At 36.7% G+C, this 20585-nt stretch overlaps 1 protein-coding gene across 3 annotated transcripts in view; it reads left to right on the forward strand.

Annotated features, from left to right (window-relative positions):
• Positions 1–20585, forward strand: part of TENM2 (teneurin transmembrane protein 2) — a 523470-nt gene that overhangs the window by 196340 nt on the left and 306545 nt on the right. Inside the window, exon 3 of one of the 3 annotated variants that reach the window (XM_068417288.1) lies at positions 20212–20295. The exons of the other annotated variants lie outside the window; for them this stretch is intronic. Coding sequence (XP_068273389.1) covers positions 20212–20295 — 84 coding nt within the window. The remainder of the gene's footprint in view (positions 1–20211; positions 20296–20585) is intronic. 3 annotated transcript variants of the gene reach the window in all.

Genomic DNA, 20585 nt, shown 5'->3' on the forward strand with positions numbered 1-20585 from the left:
CATACATGAAATACTGTGCTATCCACATTGATTTTGTTTGTACTTGCTAAAAGCTATCATATATGGTAAGAATAACTTTAATGGAAAGAAAAAAAAACCAGAAGATTGTATGTTTAGGTTTTTTTAGCCAAGTGCAGAACATGCACATTTAATCCTGTTGTGATTAAAACACTTAAACATGCACTTATCTTCATGTGCGAGTATTCTCATTCGCTGAAATGAGGCTGCTTATGCTTAAAAGCTTTAGCAAGGCCATATGAAAGAAGAGGTTTTGTCCATTGGTAACTGAATAGTACTGATGACTCCGTTAAAATGAACACACATACAATATCTTTGAATTATGTCCTTGTTGCTCCCATTTTTCAAATTTAAAATATTAAAACAAAGGCAAAGCTATCTGCAGCCTTTACAGTAAAGCAAAGGAAAAGCAGCCTCTTATCATGAATCTGATTACTTGAATTGTGTCTTTCCATCCAACGAGATCGTTCTGAAGACACATAATATAACTCATGCAAAGAAGCAGAAGTAAGAAAAAAAAAAAAAATATCACTTGGTCTGTTGTGCCCAGGCATCTGATCGTAGTTTTAAGGTCATATTTTACAGTTGTCTACTTACTTTTTTTTAAAAGCTTACATTTTGTAATAAGCTTTGCATGCAGTTTCAGTGAGGTGTTGCATGGCTCAGTTATCTGTCATACTGTACCTAGTACAAGTTGAAAGTTTTAATCTTTCTTTACCTTTTTTTTAGGGGTATTGGCACGGTGTTCTTTACAAATACTCTCAACGGTGCTTAGGTACTTGTTGAGGGCCAGCTAGGCTTTGAGACAATATTTTCGTTACGTACTGAATAAGCATAAATTATCCACGGGTCTTACCAGGAGAATATGTAGTACTTATTCTGTAAATAATCTTTCAGAATATTTACAAGGGAAATGTAAATCACCTATGCTCATTTTTGGCAGCATGGTTAGGCTTTCTTTTAAATCCATTCACTATGAAAGTTTTTGCATTAAGTTCTTAATATCATTTTTGAAGTCTGTCAATTGTCAATAATTATGATGTAAGTATATCAATCCGTGTGCAAGCTTATAAATCCAGTCCCTATGCTAGCACTCTTCTGCAATAACTTAGCACAGTCTGAATATGTTAGTAATTTCCATGTGATTTTCCCCTTAATTATTTTTTTTACTTAGTTATGTTTATAGTAATTAGTAAGGGTCTTGAAGTACCAGTGGCAAGAGCAGACTCTGAGTAGATTAAACCAGTATTTTATCACATGCATTCATGCAACTCCTTAAGCCATACTGTGGGAGTTTCTGTTCTTGGCCTATTGTTCTTTCTTACATGCTCTAAAGTTTTGCCTTATCCATGCCAGCAACACTGCATGAGGCCACGCTGTAAGCTGAAGGACTGAGCTGTTGAGGTCTTTAGCTGGTTGCTAAAATTGGCTCATGTTCTCTAGTGAATTACGGCTTCATATTAACCATTTAATTAGACAAGGTAGGTAAGAGATCTTAGCACTAGTTTGAGAAGGTTAATCCCATGCTAAAAAGTGAAGTTTCATAACTTTTCTTTTTAAGGAATTGCCTCATGTTTAAATATACAACAAAGATACCCAGAGAGTAAGATTTTGGTTATAATGATGCTTACTTGCCTTGTGCTGTGTGTGCCTGTAGGTAGCCGCCATTCAGCATCACGATGAATTTTTCAGCATACTGAGAGGCATAAGGGTCAGAAGAGGTAGTGGACTCATTTCATACCACTCCATTTCCTACATAACATTGAGTAACACTGATGGTGCGGGGAAGAGAGCGCAGTCCGGTCTATATGCCATTCATACACCAGATTGCTCTTGGAAAAATGCCTCAAGAGATCATGACATATAAGCAACAATATCACTGTTAGAAACCTTTTGGGTCATTGGTATTCTCTTGTTTTGCAGTCTGAATTGTAGAAGCATGCTTTTACTTAGGCATTCCAGTTTCCAGCACCTTGTGGTTAATAGTTTTATCCCATGTTCCTATCCAAAGCCTTAAATATTTTCTATAATGGTTTTGATTAGGGCATGGAAGTGGACAATCTTTAAAGGTCCCTTCCAACCCAAACCATTTGATGGCTGGTTGTCTGAAAAGGGATTCTTTCAGTTGTCAATCCTCATCTCATTTCTGTTAGCAAAACATGAAGGACTTTGTCAGGAAACTGCAGGGCAGGGAAAACGGCTTCACTCTCTTAAAACAGGCTTTCTCCCTTATTTTTTGGTGTCAACAATCAGAAATTCTTACACTCCTAGCAATCACTTGGGTGGAATAAGAGCACTGCTTTTGCCATGAGATTTTAGTCTGGGATGATAACATACTAAACAGGATACAATTCACAGAGGTGCAGAAATCACCACAAAATTGTATAGACTTCTGTAAATTTTGTTACTTTTTCATGACTACGACAGATGTTCAGTGAGGAAGTAACTTGTCCTGCCTACTGAATTTTAGAATCACTGTGTCGTTTGGAAGAGCTCAGATGTCATTGTAAGGAAATAAACAGGAGGATGTACTACAGAGAAGCAATATTGAATGAAAATTGGCTAAGAGGATATAAATGTAATTAGCGAAACACATTTTCATGACTAGTAAAATTAGCACCCATTTATACATGTTATACACTTGAACCCTTGTTGACACCTGAGGCTGGGAAAATATATCTGCTAATCAAAACATGTAATTATATCCTATGAAGCTGAAGTAACTCGCTGAATCCTTGCTCTTCATGGTGTTAATGATTTGGGAAATTCATTTACCCGACCATCTCAGTTTGTCCTTCTTGCTGTATTTCTGTTCCCCAAAATAGTAAGGTCAGGGACATGCTAAAGTGATTAAACATTAGATCTATGGAAGAGTGAACACCGCATAGATTGTTAGATAGTATTGATATCATTAAAGAAGAAGGTGCTCTCAACAGTGGGAAAAAAACCTCTGGTTGTAAAATAAGCAAAGCAAGATCAGTTAAGATAAATTAACTTGCTGTAGAATTAAAATTCTTATAGACCTTTAGTAGCTGTTGTCAGAGTCCATATCTACATTTAATTGAAGGAGATGATGGTCTGACACAAAAACATAAAGGGAAAAAGTATAAATTATTGGTTTTGTAGGGGTTTGGGCCTGTACAGGAGAATTACGGAGGAAAAATGGGATATAAAAAATGCTTACTAAGTTTAATGATACGATAAAAGATGAATTTATTTTGATTTTCAGCCCAATTGTAAAGGAGCATTGTGGAGATGTGAGAAATGAATAATCCTAATGTAGAAAAACAGTTTATTTACTTTACAAATGGTAAAGTATGTCACTGTCAGTGAAAGGTATGCTGCTATAGCTACAGATGCAGTTCTCTCTCATCTGTTGTTTTGTGTATGCAGTTAGCACAAATTAGAATTTGAGGGCGGGAGGGCAGCAAGGAGAGTTGTAGATATAATTGTTTTATGATGAAAAGTAGAACTAGAAGTTAACTGATTCACAGTAACATTAAAATAATCTTTATCTTTAGTTCTTGCAGTTCAACAGAATCTTCAGGCTAGTTAAATTATAAAGGATTGTAAAAAGGAGAAATGCTTCTGCTGTAGGACAGATGTTACTCATCTTGATTATGCAGCTCTGGCAGGTACATCTGAATAACCAGTCCTAAATATTCTTTTTAATCACCCTGGGTTTTATATATCTAGCTGTCTTAGGTGAACTGAACAAGAAGAAAATGAGGAGAGTTTGTAACAACGCTACTTTACCATGCCTCACTTGCATCATTTTTAGACTAAGTGACATTTTCTTTCTTTTTCTGAAAGCCAAGATAATTAAAATTTAAAACCGAATAAACATAGTGTACATAATGTTTATTAACCACAAGGTCCTGTGAAGAACATTGTAGTATAAAAAAGCATTAACGAGTACAGATATATTAACATATTTAGTATTAAGATGATTCTTGGAAAGCTGAAAATGAGCAGAAAATTGACTACATCCAATATTTAAAGGTAAATTAATTCAGTATCTTATAGTTCTGTTGATATAAGATTACTTCCTTTGTACCCTAATTTCATGTAAGGGAGACTGCAGTAATATTTACATATTGTATTTGCTGTATGCAATGTAATTACTGTCTTGAATTTCCCACTTAGATCTGTTAATCTCATATTTTCAGTTGAAGACTCGTGAAACATCATAGATGTTCTTGGGAAACCTGCCATTTAAGTCCTCCAAAATTATAATAAAAAAAACTTCCTGTGCGTACCTTGGGCTGTCTAAATAAATTGTCTAAATAAATAGAGCTGATGTGATAATATATAATACTGCAGTGAATCTGTATGTATACGTAAGCAGTCTAGCACATGAATGTTCTCTTTGGTTACTCTTAGTTACTCTTATTTATCTACTGGAACTGTAGTAAGAGTTCTCTCAGTATATTTCCTCTGTGATGGGCTATAGGGCTGTCCTGGTTTTGTGGGGATAAAATTTATAGAATCCATTTTCTGTTCCATGTTGTTTCAGTTTGTGGCCAGCTGTGGGGTGGTGATCAAGGCCATCAGCAGTGAAAGCCAGGGCAGCTGCCCCAGGCTGGCCCACAGGTGTGTTCTGTAACATCAATGTCAGGGTCACTATAAATGGGAAAGCTGCTGGGGATGGGGGGGATCTTTGCTCTGCTTTCTTCTTCCTCTTTCTCTTCTCAATGGTTGTGATCCCTGGAGGAACTTGCCACCACTCTATGGGCTAAGTATAATTTTGTGTCTTTTGTATTAGTATTGACATTGGTTTTCTTATTTTATTAAATCTGTTTAAATTTCAGCCCACGTGTCTCCCTCCTTTTCCCAATTCCGTTTCTCAGCTGGGGAGGGCACACTGGGTGATAGAACAACTGGTTATTGTTTAGCCCTGGGTGCAGGCTAAACGGAGACAACGGCAAATCCTGTGTATATGTTGTCACAATTATGCAAAAAGCCAATGTGTTACTTCAATATCAAGAAAGTTCCACTTCTCCATTTAAAGAATCATTAGCTATGATTTTCGGGTATGAATTTAAAATTTTGTGGCCCTTTATACACTTCTTACCTCAAACTGGTCGTGTGTTACGGAATGTGAATACCTGTGCAATGAGTGGCTTCCCTGGACATTCAGAATCCAGGAAGAAAGCAACAGGAGTTTGTTGAAAAGTAGTGGAAGTGGGTCTCTGTAGAATTTTCTGACATAGTGGAGATGTAGGCTCAATCACAAGCCTTGGTGTAGTGTATCATTGCCGGGGCTGAACAGCTCATACCTTAATGCAGCCACGGGTTGTTCATGCTTAGTGACATTTAAATTTAATATTTTTCCTTGTCTGCTGTATCAATTTATATTATCCAGTCATGCAAGAGCATTTTTTTAGCAAGGTTGTTTTTGCACTGTGTTCTGGGGATTAAAAGAACGAAGTGTCCAAAGCACAGGTTTAGTCCACGTAATTCTGCACCTATCTTGTGCTTAATGAAGCAATTTTGCAACTAAAGCACTTTATTTCCTTATAGAGTCAGCAAAGAGTGGTAGACGCTTTTGGATACTTGCCAGAAGACGACTGTTCTGTCTTGAGTTCATTCCTTTGAGTTAGGTAGACAAGATCTCCCTCTGAACATGTCTCTGGAGTGCTTATTTCTCTCCACTGACTGTAGAGTATAGGAGGTCTGGCTTCACTGTCAAGTATTTGGACACGGTCTAAGTTAGGTAAACAAGATCCTACCCATATTTTTTTTCATGCATGCTGGAGATGTTGACCAGTAAGTAACAGCTTAAAAGGGTTTTGTCAGTGTCAGCTTGTAAAAGGAAGAGTCATAAACTTCAACATATTTGTTTTTGGAAAGGCTACTTCAGCTGTGATGTTGCTTACTTGCACCTTTCAGAAGTAGTCTGTACCACCTTGTAGTTCTACCTTTTGTGAAGTACTGTTTTTATAGGCGTGATTTTCCTGGTGGTCTCTATGTACCAGATGATTATTTAGGGTCTGTCATTACTGAAAAATAGGATTTGATATGTGAAAACTTAAATATTTGCAAGTGCTTGTGATGAAATAAGAAGACTGAGTAGTTCTGAATAAGCTGAGACAGAAAAGGCCTCTCAGCTGTGACAGACTAGTTGAAATGTCTGAGTGCCATTGGCTGCTTCATCAATTAATATATTAATTGTATCATGCTATGCTACTTTGTAAAATCCTTATATCCAGAGGTGAATTAGTACATTTGCAACTTCCTCTATAAAGGAGAGGTTCTTTGTCATAATTGCTGAACTCTGTTCGCTCCCTAGTTCAGAAGAGTGCTGGTTTTACAACCATAGGTGTGTCTGTGTTGAAATATGATCAGCAGCCATATACGTTTTATGGGCGATAAACATCATTGCATACAGTAAAGGCTGGGTTTTAAATCATGTTTTCTGATATATACCTTTACTCCTAGATGATTTGATACCTTTAATGCACCACACAATAGCCCGACTTGTCGTACAGCTCATGGGCCCATGGGTGACTGGTGAGGTACTTAACATCCCTGTTTAAGCACTGCTCGGTCCCTCGCTAGCCACAGCAGCGGTATTGTGAAAGAAAGGAAGAAATGGCAATTGGGGGATTACTCCTGGGCTGAGGCACAGCCTGTCTGCTGTTCAGAAAAGGGGTTTCTAAAGACCCATTCACTCACTTGAATTGTCCTCTCCTGCCTATGTTCTTGTGTCTCCATATAGCCTTCTAAGCAGCCTGGAACACATTTCTATTGCCTTTCTCTTGTCTTTCCTGCAAAACTAAACAGGAACCAGTGGTCATCTTGCTGGCAGTGCTTAAGTAACACCTCTCTTTGGAAGAGTCATGTTACTGCATCTCTTTGTTCTGCTTTCTTGACAATTAGATAAACATTTCTGTCATACTGTGCACATTAATCCCTTGTTCATTTTAGTGCACCATCTAGAAAATACAGTTTAGTAGGCCTGTTTCTGAGGGGAGATGTTGTGTCATCTTCTCTGAATTGGGAGATTACATACATTGAAGGAGGAAAATGATTTTTTTAAAGCAACTGTTCTTTTTTTCAGACTGATATAAATTGGCCCAATGGCTAGTACTAAAAAGAAAATCTAAAAAAAAATACTGGCACGTGAAAGTTCTTTTTATTGTGTTCTTAAATTTATCTCTTGGCATGTTTTTACATTAGCTGGCAAACTAGAAGTTCCATGTAGTATTTGATACATAAAGCATCCTTTCCATCCTAATGCACTCATTGGATCCACTGAAAAATAGTGATGTGTTCAGTATTTGTACCCAGCATGAAAAGAGGATAGAAGCTTGAACCAAGAGTGCTGTGCAGGAGTGTCAAGGAGAGGAAACATGGCCTTATATATGGGGCCAACACCCTCCCTGCCTCATTCTGAATAGAGTCATAGTGTCTGGATGATACCTAATCCTTTACCTGAAAGGATGTGTGAGGTGTTAAGTTTGTTTGCCTTGGAGGAATAAAATGCTCAGCTACACCTATTGCAATCTGGACATATTTCTTCAGGACAATCCTCTCTGATTATTGGTCCTTGGAGCTTTTGAGCTGTTTTTTTTTCCCAGATCTAACAGAATTGTAACCAATTATGCTGCGTGTTTGTTTTATCACCTACTCAGCTGTCTTTTCAGGTATACTGACTCTTACTCCAACTTTTTCTACAGATTTTTTAGTTCATTGCTCCTTTACATGCCAGTATGGAGTGTGCAAAGGCAGACACTACCTATGTAGTTTCGTTTTTAGCAGTTTTTCACCAGGAAAACTAGCTGTGAACGTGAGGTACAGTTTTTGTATTAACTTCTAAATTAATTTTGTGTATATAGAGAGTGATAAAGGAGAACAAGGAACAGGATCTGTCTTTGAAAGGTTTGCTGAACTTCTCTCAGTCACAGTAATGGCTAAAGAATTACAACTGTTGCACTTTCAAACAAACAAACAAAACCCTGTTTTTTACATTCAGTCCTAGAAACCAAGTTGGAAGGGACATGCTTGCTCAGGTTCACAAAAGAACTTGTATACACATGTTGTGCTGAGTGCTGTTTCTAATATTCCTTGCTTTTGGAGTAGGGTTTGCAACCTTGAGTAAAGTGCTTAAATTCCTTGTGCAGCAGACAAACAAAAGTCAGGTGATTAAAAAGTTTCGAGGGTCACTATACTGAGCAAGAACTTGCTAGATAAGTAGAAGAACTTGGGATTTAGGTTTCTATTTATACCTAAAGTCATCCTGGTGTGTATTTGTGTAGGGGTTTGGTTTTTTCTTTTTTGACCGATCATCCTCTGTCCAAGTGTGCTATCCCTTGGATATTTCCCTGACCTATTCTTGGAAGCATTCAGTGACACTGACTCTACAATTTCTTCATAATTGTTTCATTTGTTAATAACTTTCCAGTTAGAAGATATTTTGGAGTGTTCAATATCAATCCGTCTTGCTAAAGTTTATGTCGTTATTTCTCCTGCTGTTAATGGGCACGTTGACTCATTGATCGCTAGTTCAACTTTTTTTTCTAACCTACAGTTGGCTTCTCCAGACTAAGCAACTCTTTTGCAAGCCTTGTTTTATAAATGCCTTAATGTTCAAGTTAGTTTCTTCCATATCTTCTAAATTATCTACATCATTAAACTTCAAATTTGATATACATTCCTCAGCCGAAACCTTTTTACTTTTGGTGCGTTATGTACAAACTTTTGCTGATACATCCAACGGTACCTTCCTTGCAGTGTTACTTTGCCTTTACACCTTCATCTGTTCCTGCAGTACACATCAGACTAATCACTTTCCTTTACATAGCTGAACATTAGATCTCTTCTGCCTCACCCTCTAATCTAGAATTTGTTTTAACTTAATTTTATCTTGCTTATCTCAGACCATTTATTCCATTTGTAATGTGATAGAGCAATGATGTAAATCCTGGGGTTTTTTTTATGGAGTGTTATACATGTTATAAGGGAAGATCGTTGAGAGGGGGAAGGGCTTATAGCTGGGAGGTATCACAAAATGCTTCTCTTGCTCTTTCACTCTTTTGTAGGTGTCCAGAATGGCAACTCTAGGACGTACAATACTGAGGTAGATATAATGGTTACTTTAATGAGTCTCACATGAATACCAGGGTCTCAGTGAGTCATGAGCAGTAAAAGGTGAAATCTTTTCAATTTAGGTGACTAGCCAAGTTGGCTCTGACTTCTTTGTGCACCCTTACTCTCGCCTCTAGCTGTTTCTGACCTTCTCTCATGCTAGGGTTGGCACTCAGACATTGTTTTAATGTAGTTTGATGTCTCTGCTTATATCCTAATGATTTTTCTCTTAGTTTTGAGACTACTGTGGCTGATTTATTGCTTTGTTCCTTCTTATATGGCATAAATGGACAATGAATAAGACTTAAAAGATGGGCAACAATTGAAAATTTTGTCAGGAGTTCATAAGGTCTGTTTTCAAATGCCAGCCTGTTTCTGTTAACCTCCACTGGTGCAGGAAATATTCAGCATTTCTAAAATTCAAGTCACTACCTCGCCTTTTTCTTGCTTTCTCTTTAATGAAGGCTGGAACTTTCTTCGTTCTGTTCCCTTTAAACCAGAAGGTTTTGATATAGATTAACACTGGATCTACTTTTCAGACTTCCTTCTTCATCCCACAATAGACCATGTATAGGATCAAATGGCACTCATTTTGATCAAATAAAATACTTGGAGATAAGCTGTCTGTGTATGGCATTTCCATGATAATAACTGTGGAAGAGTGAAAAAAAACAGATTTCTACTTTTTTTGCCAGTCATGATTTATCATTATAAGTGAGCATTCTTTTAGGTAATATAATCAATAACACAATTAATGCTAAAAGGCAAGTTTGGCGTAATCCCAGTTTTAGCCTTTATGAAATATCACTTACAACATTTATACGGAGTAAGATGCCATGAAGTTCTTAATTGCCAGGATTTATAAGAAAATACTTCAGGATGCACTGATCTTTCACTGTGTACACAAACAGTGATGTATGCTGTCATCATTTTGCATGTGTGTCTAACAGAGGCCACAATTTTGTCTGGAATGTTTTCTGGGGAATTTGGCAATTCTGTGTAATAGCACTGTCTTCTGCTGTGGTTTAGATGGCTTTTATCCACTAGAGGCTATTTCAGGATAAATCGACAACCTGCACTGTATCTTTTTACTCAATCACTTCTATGTGTAGAGTGCCAGTAGTATTTTCAGAATAGCACTTATGATAAGGAAAAAGTAGGCATAAATGGGCTGCTGAGAATTTATTGGTACTCCTAGTTCTGTTGATCAGGAGCCTTGCCAACATAGGGACCCAACTGCCTGTTTAGTGAACTGGTAGAGTCTTTTCTAGCCAGAGTATTTCTCCTCCTCAGAGATAAAAATAAGGGATGGTGACTTAAGGGTGGAGTGAACAGGAACTAAGACAGCGTGTCATTGCTGAATCTTGTCCTGACAGCTGCCTTAGCAGAATGCATTTGATAAACTGTGATTGACAAAATACTTGAAAACTGCAGCTTAAAACTGAACTTGTGGAGTATGCGAAAGTAGACAGGATAAAGTAAGAATAGCCTTCAGAGGACACAGAGCTGTCATCACGCACACAACTCTATAGAGTTGCTGTAGGGAAACCTAGACTGTCCTGATATAATAACTACTGTCATTGAGCCTTCATTTGAAGCTAGGTCTTTCGGCAATATTTTGTGCTTTTTTTATTTTACAGAATCTAATGTTGTAAGTTAATTTAGTGGTAGAGAAGGGGCAAGCCAAAAAAATCAGCTACTAATTGCTCTGAACTTTTGGAGTCCATACATAAATTTTGAAGCTTTAGGGTCCATTTTGATACTAAAAAAAAAAATTGACAACAGTGGACCTCATTTCTGTGACTTTACATTTCTGGTTTGAGAACAATTGGAAGTTTCTATTTATTGCAAATTAAGCTCAGAATTCTCCAAAAAGAAAACTCTTCTAATGCATCTTCTGCACAATCGGAGGCAAGGGCTTTCTGGATCGGTGAGTTGTCTTTTCTGTCTCAAATCTATATAATCTCCTTAATTGTCTACATAAAATGTTATATGCCGTTCCACAAGGTTATGGAAATGAATTACACCACTTCTGTATAAATACTGGGATGATTTTCAAAGTAATTCTATATAAATTCAGTTGCAAAATAAGATGTACAGAACACTGCTAGTATTGCCAACTGCAGAATGCTGTGGCAGTGAGCAGAGAGTCTCCTTTCCTTTGTTGATTGTAGTCATAAGGCTGCACTACTAGTCGATGCATTTCTTGGAGCTCATTCTATTTCACATTTGCATTTAAATTCCTTTGAAGAAAAGATAAGATAGAGGTAAACAAATGATGCTTATTTTCTGTTCAATTGAGCTCCTATTAGACATATGACTTTGCAAGAGAGAACATTGGGCAAAAATGCCTAGGTGTTCTTTACAAAGCATCATATGTCCATTCAGCCTCCAGCAGACTTCAGAAAGACATATCCCTGAGGCTTTAATGAAAACATAAATCAACAGGGAATAACTAAAAATACACTTAAAATGAAAAGGAAACTAGGTCGCTTACCACATGACTCAGTATTTGTAGCTTAGATAGAATATATTGCATTGTTGTTCACATCATAAATATCCTTCTGGTACATGTAGAAAGTATTGTCTATGTTTATTTACTCTAAAATGTTATCCCTTTTGAGTCATTGTGTCTAATGCTTTCTCTCGCTCAGTGCACAGCACAAACTTATAATATGTTTATGTATATCTGTCTTGTCCAGGCAGTTCTTCTGGCTCTTCTATAACTGCTTGGTTTGTGGAAACTGGGCAGGGTCCTTAAGGCTAGATTCTATCTATCAGGAAACAGATGAGGGTATTTGTTACTAGCCTATGTTGTATGCAGAGGGAAGCAGCCTGCATGATGTGTAAGGTAAATATAGGTTGTTACATAAAAGAGCTGAATTTGTCTGGTTTTTTTGAGTGTGTTACAGCCTCCTCCTGCACTTTGGTGTTCCATTCATGGGGCAAACTTAATTTTGGTGGGTTTTTTTGAATGAGCTGGGAAAACAGATACATACTGAGGTCATTGTTTTCTCTATGCCAAGTGTTATCCAGGGTAGTGAAGACAAAGACAGTGAAAAATTTCTTGAAGAATCTTATGGTGCTGAATGGGTAGGAGAGAAAATAGCAGGTGAAATTGATAACTGATGAGGAAATATGGTGGGCTCTGAATTGTCTGTTATTATTCAGGAAAGTTATATTAGTGCAGCAGTGGACAATCCTATGAAAGGATATCCATATGATACTACAATAATGCAAACAACACCCTTCTTACATCAAACAAAAGGAACCAGTGGAGAGGTTAGATAAAGAACAAAACAGAAAATATCATCACTGCCATTGTATAAAGGTGTGGGGTGTCCCTACCTTGAACAATGTGTTGAAGTCTCGTTCTTCTGTTTAAAGAACGATAAAGTAGAACTGCAAAAGGTAAGAGCCAGTGAGATGGGTTACCTGAAGTATGGCATAGTTGCCTTGTGAAGAATGACTTTAATATTCTTTAGCGTAAAAAAAAACCAGCGACTGGTGACATGATGGGAGTCTGTACAGTGGTGAGTGACGTAAAGAATGTGAATAAGGCATGTTTGTTCATTGCTTTTTTCCCATATGGGAACTATACAACATCAAATTAACAAACAGCAGATCCAAAATGAATAAAAATCTACTTCATATAACGTTCAGGGAAGTTGTTGGACTTCTTGTCCATGGACTTTGTCAATACGAACAATTTACACTGATTCAAAGCCAGACTTGAGAAACTGATGGAAGAAAAATCCAACCAGGGCTGTTGAATAAAAATTTTAGGAAATCTGAGAGACGAACTCCTGGAGTTTCAGCAGCTATTCTGAAGTATTTTCATCATAAGTTTACTCTAGTTTTGTACTTTTCATTAGGCTAGAGATTTGATAAAAGGTCTTTGATCTGACGCGCTACAGGTTGTACTTAGATTCATTGTTGAAAAGTATTGAGAATAGTTTTGTGTCAAAGCTATAGGTGATCTCATTATAGAGGCTGAAGACATAGTTGGTAAAATTTGAGATTGAGATCTTGTCCTTTGTAATTTTTTTCCCCAAAAAATACCACAGTAAGACAGTAAGTTTGTCTACTTGTCTTCTTGTGAATTGTGTGTTCTTCAAAATTGTTTACAGGCACAGATGACAAATTAGATTTTACCAACTAAAATACCTGAAAACTGTAATTTGATTTTTTTTTTTCCAGTACTAGAACTTGCTGTAGAAAGAGAAGAGAGATCAGTAAGTAAAAGTAGGTCTAAAGGTGGTTGAGGCTCATCAATCAATTAACTTGCCGTAACAATTTAAAAACAAAACATTAATTCTTAACAGTGAAGAACATAACTAATGAGGAAGTCAGATGCTGAAGTTGTTACTTTAAGAGCTTCTTTGTTTTGTTTTGTAAGGCATTATTATTGCTAGAACATTGATCTCGATCACCAGCTCCCTAGGAACACAGCCGTATGTATTTGGTTTAGTGCTGCTTTATGTTTTTAAGGGGCTTGCTTGATTTTAAATGAGCAATGAGCTACAGTGGTAGCATACAGGATGTGGTAGGGCTTATGGGATAGTCAGGTCATTGCCCAGTGTGTCAGTAGGACTAATGTGGTAGCACTTTGGTCCTTCCTACCTTTTTTGTCCATATGTCTTAGCTTTACACTGCTCTTTTGACAGAAGAGATCATGTTTTGGTGGTTTGCTTTTTTTGTTTGTTTGTTTTGGAGGAGGGGCAGGGTGACACAACACCCAACGTGTGGTTATAATAATTTAGCGCTATTACAATTGCATGCTTATACTGAAAAACCTTCTTTCCATTGTTTTATGAGTCCATTAATGTTTATTTCACAGCTGTCACAGTGCTTCATTCTGCTGACATTGGTTGATAAATTAAAACAAGAGCAATCTTACCAAGAGCAGCTAACTTTCCTTTTTTTTTTTTGTAAGGGAATAAACCAAAGTAGTACATGGCAGATAGTTTTTTACATTTTGGTTGACTTATTCTTTGTTTACACTTTCAAGCTGAAAAAGTACAGGATATCAATCTGTATCCCACGATATGAAGAAAAATTCTTTTTAAGGAATTCTTTTTAAAGTTAAATTCTTTTTAGCCTTCTCTATATAGTGTTTGTTTACTCAGTTTTGTGTGCTACCGAAAGTGACGAAGAACAGCAGTGGGTGCTTTAATTGAAGTGTTGATTGGTTGTAGTACAATGCATACAGTCCCCTCTAAATTTAAACTTTGTACTTGACCACTTTTGTTGTAGAACTTGGTTAATGTGAATTTTGTCACCATATTTATGTAAGGATACTGGGTTTATGGTTTGTTTTCTTTTTCAAATAGATTTGAAAAAGTTATACTTTCACCAGGAACTGTTTAGTTTGTACTTCAGTAATTTAAATTCCCCCTATTGGCCTAATAATTCAGATATTGGTCTTTCCAGGCATTAAGTTTTTTATCTAAAAACATAGTCGTTTGAACAGAGGCTGAAATAGTAGTAAGGTGTTATTTGGGAGGGAGACTTGCATGGAAGAGGTATTAGAGAAAGAGAAAGCAACCATACAGTACCTGTAGTTGCTACTTGAGACTGATCCTTTTCTTAGTTTTTATGAAATTATTCCCATGAGAATTGTGGCTTATGGTTTTATAAATTATGGGGATGTTGACCCATAGCTGAGTCATTGACCTGTGTGGGGTTACTAACCCATTCCTAACAGCATAAGGTAATAGTTGTTAAATTGACCCTTACTTTAAAAAGCAAAGCAAAACAAAACCAGAAGGAAACAAGTGAGGAAGAGCAAAAGTGTTATGAAGTTTCACTTAAGAGTTTTTCTTTTTATGCAAGTCAATTAATTAAGAGGCAATTACGAATATTTTAGGACTTGACTGTTCAGGGGCATTTGAGAAGATTCATCCAAATTACCAGTGATTTAGTGGCATGACTTGAAAGTGGTGTTGTGAAATTGAGTGAAACTCCTATGTAGACATATTCATTTGGATTTAAGAGGGCCTGTATTTAATTCTTTTTGGAAATAAGACAAGGAGAAAACATTTAATTTTACATAAATAAGTCCACTTGAAGTTTAGTTTCAGTTCACTTCAAGTTTGTGTCAACAGACTTCTGCACAAAGAAATAGACACGTCTATGCGCTCTGCTAAAGTGCTGATCTGAATTATGTATTTCCCTGAATTCTTATGATGCTAGGACATCCTAATGCTTTTATTAGTCCAGAGGAAATGAAAATCAAAATGAAGGTATTTGTGATTTTAAGTCCTGTACTGTTGTTTCTAACATAGCTAATTGCTTAGTTGATTCTGTATAAAAGACATGGCAATGCCCTTGGAAAATCCAGCTCCTGGTGCAGTAGATCTCTTGCTGGTCATAGAATCGTGGAATCGTTTTGTTTGGAAAAGACCTTTGAGATCATAGAGTCCAACTGTTAACCTAGGACTGCCAAGCCCACCACTAAACCATGTCCCTCAGCACCACATCTACATGCCTTTAAATACCTCCAGGGATGGTGACTCAGCCGCTTCCCTGGGCAGCCTGTTCCAGTGCTTGACAGCCCTTTCGGTGAAGACATTTTTCCTCATATCCAATCTAAACCTCCCCTGGCACAACTTGGGGCAGTTTCCTCTTGTCCTATTGCTTGTTACTTGGGAGAAGAGACTAACCCCCACCTTGCTACAGCCTCCTTTCAGGTAGTTGTATAGAGCGATAAGGTCTCTCCTCAGGCTCCTTCTCTCCAGACTTAATAACCCCAGTTCCCTCAGAGCTTTGACCTGCCCAGTACTGAGAGTGTGTTCTGTCAGTTGTTACAGTTTTTGTCCTATTCCTCAAAAAAACGTAATGATCAGTAATAGATGTTGAGCAAACAGCAATGAAAATGTACTAAGTTACTAACAGGAACAACAACCGCTTACTGAAAGTGTGCAATAGAGGGGAAATCGGAGACAATTGGGACAAGCCTTAGGCGCGTAGGTGTGACAGAAATGGAGCAAGTGTTCGTTACTGGATGTTTGTGTGTGAATATGAGGAGGGAGGGGAAGCAGCTTGAGAAATAATGTGGTTTAACCCCAGCTGGCAACTAAGCAGCACGCAGCTGCTTGCTCACTCCCCCCATGATGGGATGGGGAGAGAATCAGAAGAGTAAGAGAAAACTCGTGATTTGAGATAAAGATGGTTTAATAGGTAAAGCAAAAGCCACGCATGCAAATAAAGCAAAGCAAGGAATTCATTCAGTGCTTCCCATTGGCGGGCAGGTGAGGCAGAAGAGGCCTCGAGTCTCTGTAAGCCCTGCTCAGCAATAACTAAAACATCCCTGTATTATCAACACTTTCCAGCACAAATCCGTAACATAGCCCATACTAGCAACTATGAAGAAAATTAACTCTATCCCAACCAAAACCAGCACAAGAAATTAAGGGTATTTATTTGTAAGACCTTTTTTCAATGCTTCTGAAGTGTTAGTTTATAAAAATAAACCGTCTTTTTGTTGTTTATTGCCAGTAAAAATTGGATTATGCCACTTTCATAAATAGAAGAGGGAAAATGAGAACAGAGCTTAGGAGGATATTTAGGCTCTGGTCATATTTAAAGTTCCACAGTTATTTTCTAGCTGAATGTTGACAGAGAGGCATAAGAATTATGGGTAGAGGAAGCAAGCCTTATAAAATGCAAGAAGTTTTCATGCTGTAAAAGGTGTTCAGAGGTGCCTCCTGGTTGCTGGTTACACAGCATAGCAATAAAGAGGGAATGAAAATGGGGAGAGTTATTACAACCTTTCCTTGTCAGACTTTCTGTCGGACAGCAAGAAGATGTCATGTAGGTCTCATCAGCGTGCCAGGCCTTGTGGGAGACTGTTGGGGTGTGAAGGAGATTAGATAAATGTTAAGAAGTAATAGAATGGTGGAAGCGGAGTATCAGTTTCTCAGGAGGCTGCTGTGAGGAAAGGAGGAGAAAATGTGTTTGCTGAATAATGTGCAGAAGACAAGCAGCTAGTCTGAACATCGTGTACCTCACAGGAGACCGGGTTAGGAATTGCAGAATTTGTTCTCTCAATTTTCAAAAAGTGTTGCTAGTATTTATACAAGTATTTAAAATTGGCTGTATCAGCATTGTTTTTTAACTTAAACTGGGGCTTGAGACATCATCTTTGAAAGTAATGTACAGAACCAGATTTCTTTCTCTGTCAGTTACTGCAAGAGCAAATGGACCTGTGGACATTGAGGGGTTTGTGTCCTAGAGGAACGTGTAAGAGAAAAGCATAGTAAATTCACACAGGTTTTACTTTTTCCAGATGTAAAGTCTGATAGGGACTAAAATTAACTTAATGATCTAAAGATTTACTTACAAAAGATTTTTTTCCTAATTTTTGGTAAGGCCAAAGATTATAGGTCAGAGTCTATTCTTTCCTGCCTGATAATTGCAAAATCCATTACTATCCCTTTGAGATGTTTTTTATAACAGGCTGTACTAAATCTGAATAAAAGCTAATAAGTAGATTAGTTAGAACAATAGTCCTCATGAGGATGTTTGATTCTGAGTGTAGCTTCTAGAGATAACCCTAAATGCAATTAGGTTTAACTCCCTGTGAGTGTCAAAGGAAGGTAATACCCATGGAGACTTTCCTTCAGATGATGCTATTTTTCAAGTGTCTCAGCATTTAAATTATTCTCTCCTTTGGGCATTGGTAATGAACTTTTTTTTTTTAAATTGTTGGAGAAACAGAGCTTGGAAACTTTTATTTTAGTCATTACTTTTTGATGTTTTACATCAAAAAGAGGGATGGCTCAGCTTCCTTGGGGGAACAGTTTGTTGCCCTCATCTGTACCCTTTGTAACTGTGAGAATCAAATATCCCAAGGTGGCCACAGACAGGTAAAAAGAGAAAATAGCAGATTGAGTAACACACACAAACTTAAAGGGTAATGTGATAAAATGTCAATAGATCAACTGTTGATGGATTAATTCTGGTTTTTCCTCTGGAAAGAGAAATGAAAGCAAAACTTCTGTTAAAACAAAAATAGAGACAGTAAGGATTTAAAAAATGTGCGTATTATAGGGTGTGATATAACAAAGTGTAAAATTGCAAACTACTAAAGTTCTTTAATTGTAAATACCACACAATTGCACTGTATTTAAGAGTTTGGTCCCATTTTCACATAAAAAAAGGAAAAGAAAAAAGCTTAGCGAAGCAATTCCATGATTTCCTTTTTGATGTATTCCTGTGTATGCATGTGTTTACTTACATTTAACGTCTGTTATTTTTTAAATACGAAAATATGAAAATAATCTCATCAACTGTTACTATTGTATTTTTGGGGCAATTGCTGGTAACACCAAAATGAAGATATTTGCAATGATTTTTTTTTTTTTATTTACCGAAGTGTTTATATTGATAGTCATTGCGCTCTGCACTTCACATATCTTTGCTTCACTTGCATATTGTTCTTAGGATTATCTTTCAGTGGAAAGATAATAATGGAAAAATAAGTGGAAAAATAATCTTTTTTTCCTCCTCGCTTTTAAATCAAAACTCTATATCTTCAAAAGTAAAGCTGAATTAATGAGACACAAGCCAAAATACCTGAAAATGACTTATAGTCATACCACATCAAACTTGAATTTCGTGTGTGGCAAGGAGACATTTAGCCAGTTTAATAAACTCTGTCTGGTTTTATTGTTTGTAAAAGTATAATTTGTGCCTTAAAATTACTTTTTACCCCCAAAGCCAACAATGTAAAACTCAGGAGCTGTCATTGTTTCACGTTATTTCTGTTGCAGGTGTTTTAGGTTCAAAATATTCATGCTTCTAACAAATAGCTAATTTGTTGTCTTATATCTTTAGCACGTGAAGCGGTTTATTTTCTGTTGTTTTGGTCAGCTGTTCTTGTATCTTTAAGTGTCAATGCATTGCCTTTTTTCTTCGCATATAAGAAATTACTGTGCTATAGAGAACACATTTTCATTGTTGATTTGGTGAGTCTTGGGTGCAAGATTAAATTATTATCTTATAAAAATTATTAAGGATTTGAACCTGAGATGTACCAACTAAAATAATTTCCCAGTGAAGCCTTAAAGGCAGTGAAGAACAAGAATTGATGTGACCATACGTTAATTATTAGGCTTCTTGTCTTACTGGTTTATGCAAGGAAATTCGTGTAAATAAACAAAAATAGGTTTTATGTTTCCTGTTTAGTACATCTGAAAACTCTCCTGTTATTACGAAATTCAGTAACATTTTTCAATTGATTTTATGCTTTTCAAATGTAAGAAGAGTTCGTAATTACTTCATGTTTTCAAAATCCAGGTATATTTGAATTAGTTGTGCAACCAAAAGAAACCTGTTTTCTTTTTAGTCAAAGAGAAAGTCTATTCAAAGCTAAAGAATTATTTTTTTATATATATTAAAAATCTGTCTTCCTAAAGTTGGAGAGTTTTTATGAGACAAAAAAACAAAAAAAAAATTGTCCTTGCAACAGCGCAGTTTCACTGGTTCGTGTCTAGTTGAGATGCAGCAGAATGAGCCTGTGTATGTTGACAGTCAATGTAAAAAGTCATCATGCTGCTGCAATAAACAAGAAGTGATTTATTACAGCTGAAAGTGTCCATTCTCCAAATGTATCTTAAGAGTCTGTTTTTAAGTAATAAAGATTAGCTTTTAGAAGGATGTAATGGTACATACTTGGCTATAGGATAATGCAATGAAAATAAGTTAGTATGATCTTAAATACCTGCTGTACAGCATGTGTGGGAACTTTCATGGACTTCAGGTTAAATTCTAACACACGTACTATAGCCAGATTTTTATGCACTCCGTCCTGTTTGTGGTTAATGATACCAAGGGTGGGTGTATGTACCTGCTGCAAAGCAAGATTTCACCAGTGCTACTGCTACTCAATATGCCTTTTTTCATATGTCATTGATCACAAGATAAAAGAATTCTCAATCTCTAGATAATAATGAGTAATGTATTTTTTATTATTCAGAAACGCTATGGGTGGGAGGAGGTGAAACATTTCTATTGGCTGTATTGCACCAAAGGTGAATGGAATGGAAGAAAAGGAGGAAAAGAGCCATCTCTAAAATGTATTTGTTTTATTTCATTTAGATTTTCACACACACCTTTCTGAGAAATTGAAAGACAGACAGACAAGCTGGCAGCAGCTGGCTGAGACAAAGAACTCTCTAATACGTAAGGTTTTTATCTTGCTTAAACTGTATTCCTTGTAAACTTAGAACCTAGTTTAGAATTTGTGGGATTTACAATGATTAATCTTGTTCTCTTTATGTTCTGCTTATTATGTATGGTGGGATTTGTTTGTTTGTTTTTTCCTCCTGGGTATTTATATTCTCTGAAAAAAACCTGATCTCTCTATACTGCTTATTCCTATTTCATTGTTGAGTATTACCTTCCTGATTTGATTGAACTGAGTAAGGGTGGGTTTTTTATTGGGGCTCTTCACTCGGTGGTGAAGGAGCTGC

Source organism: Nyctibius grandis, chromosome 22 (assembly GCF_013368605.1).
Source record: "Nyctibius grandis isolate bNycGra1 chromosome 22, bNycGra1.pri, whole genome shotgun sequence".
Lineage (NCBI taxonomy): Eukaryota > Metazoa > Chordata > Aves > Nyctibiiformes > Nyctibiidae > Nyctibius > Nyctibius grandis.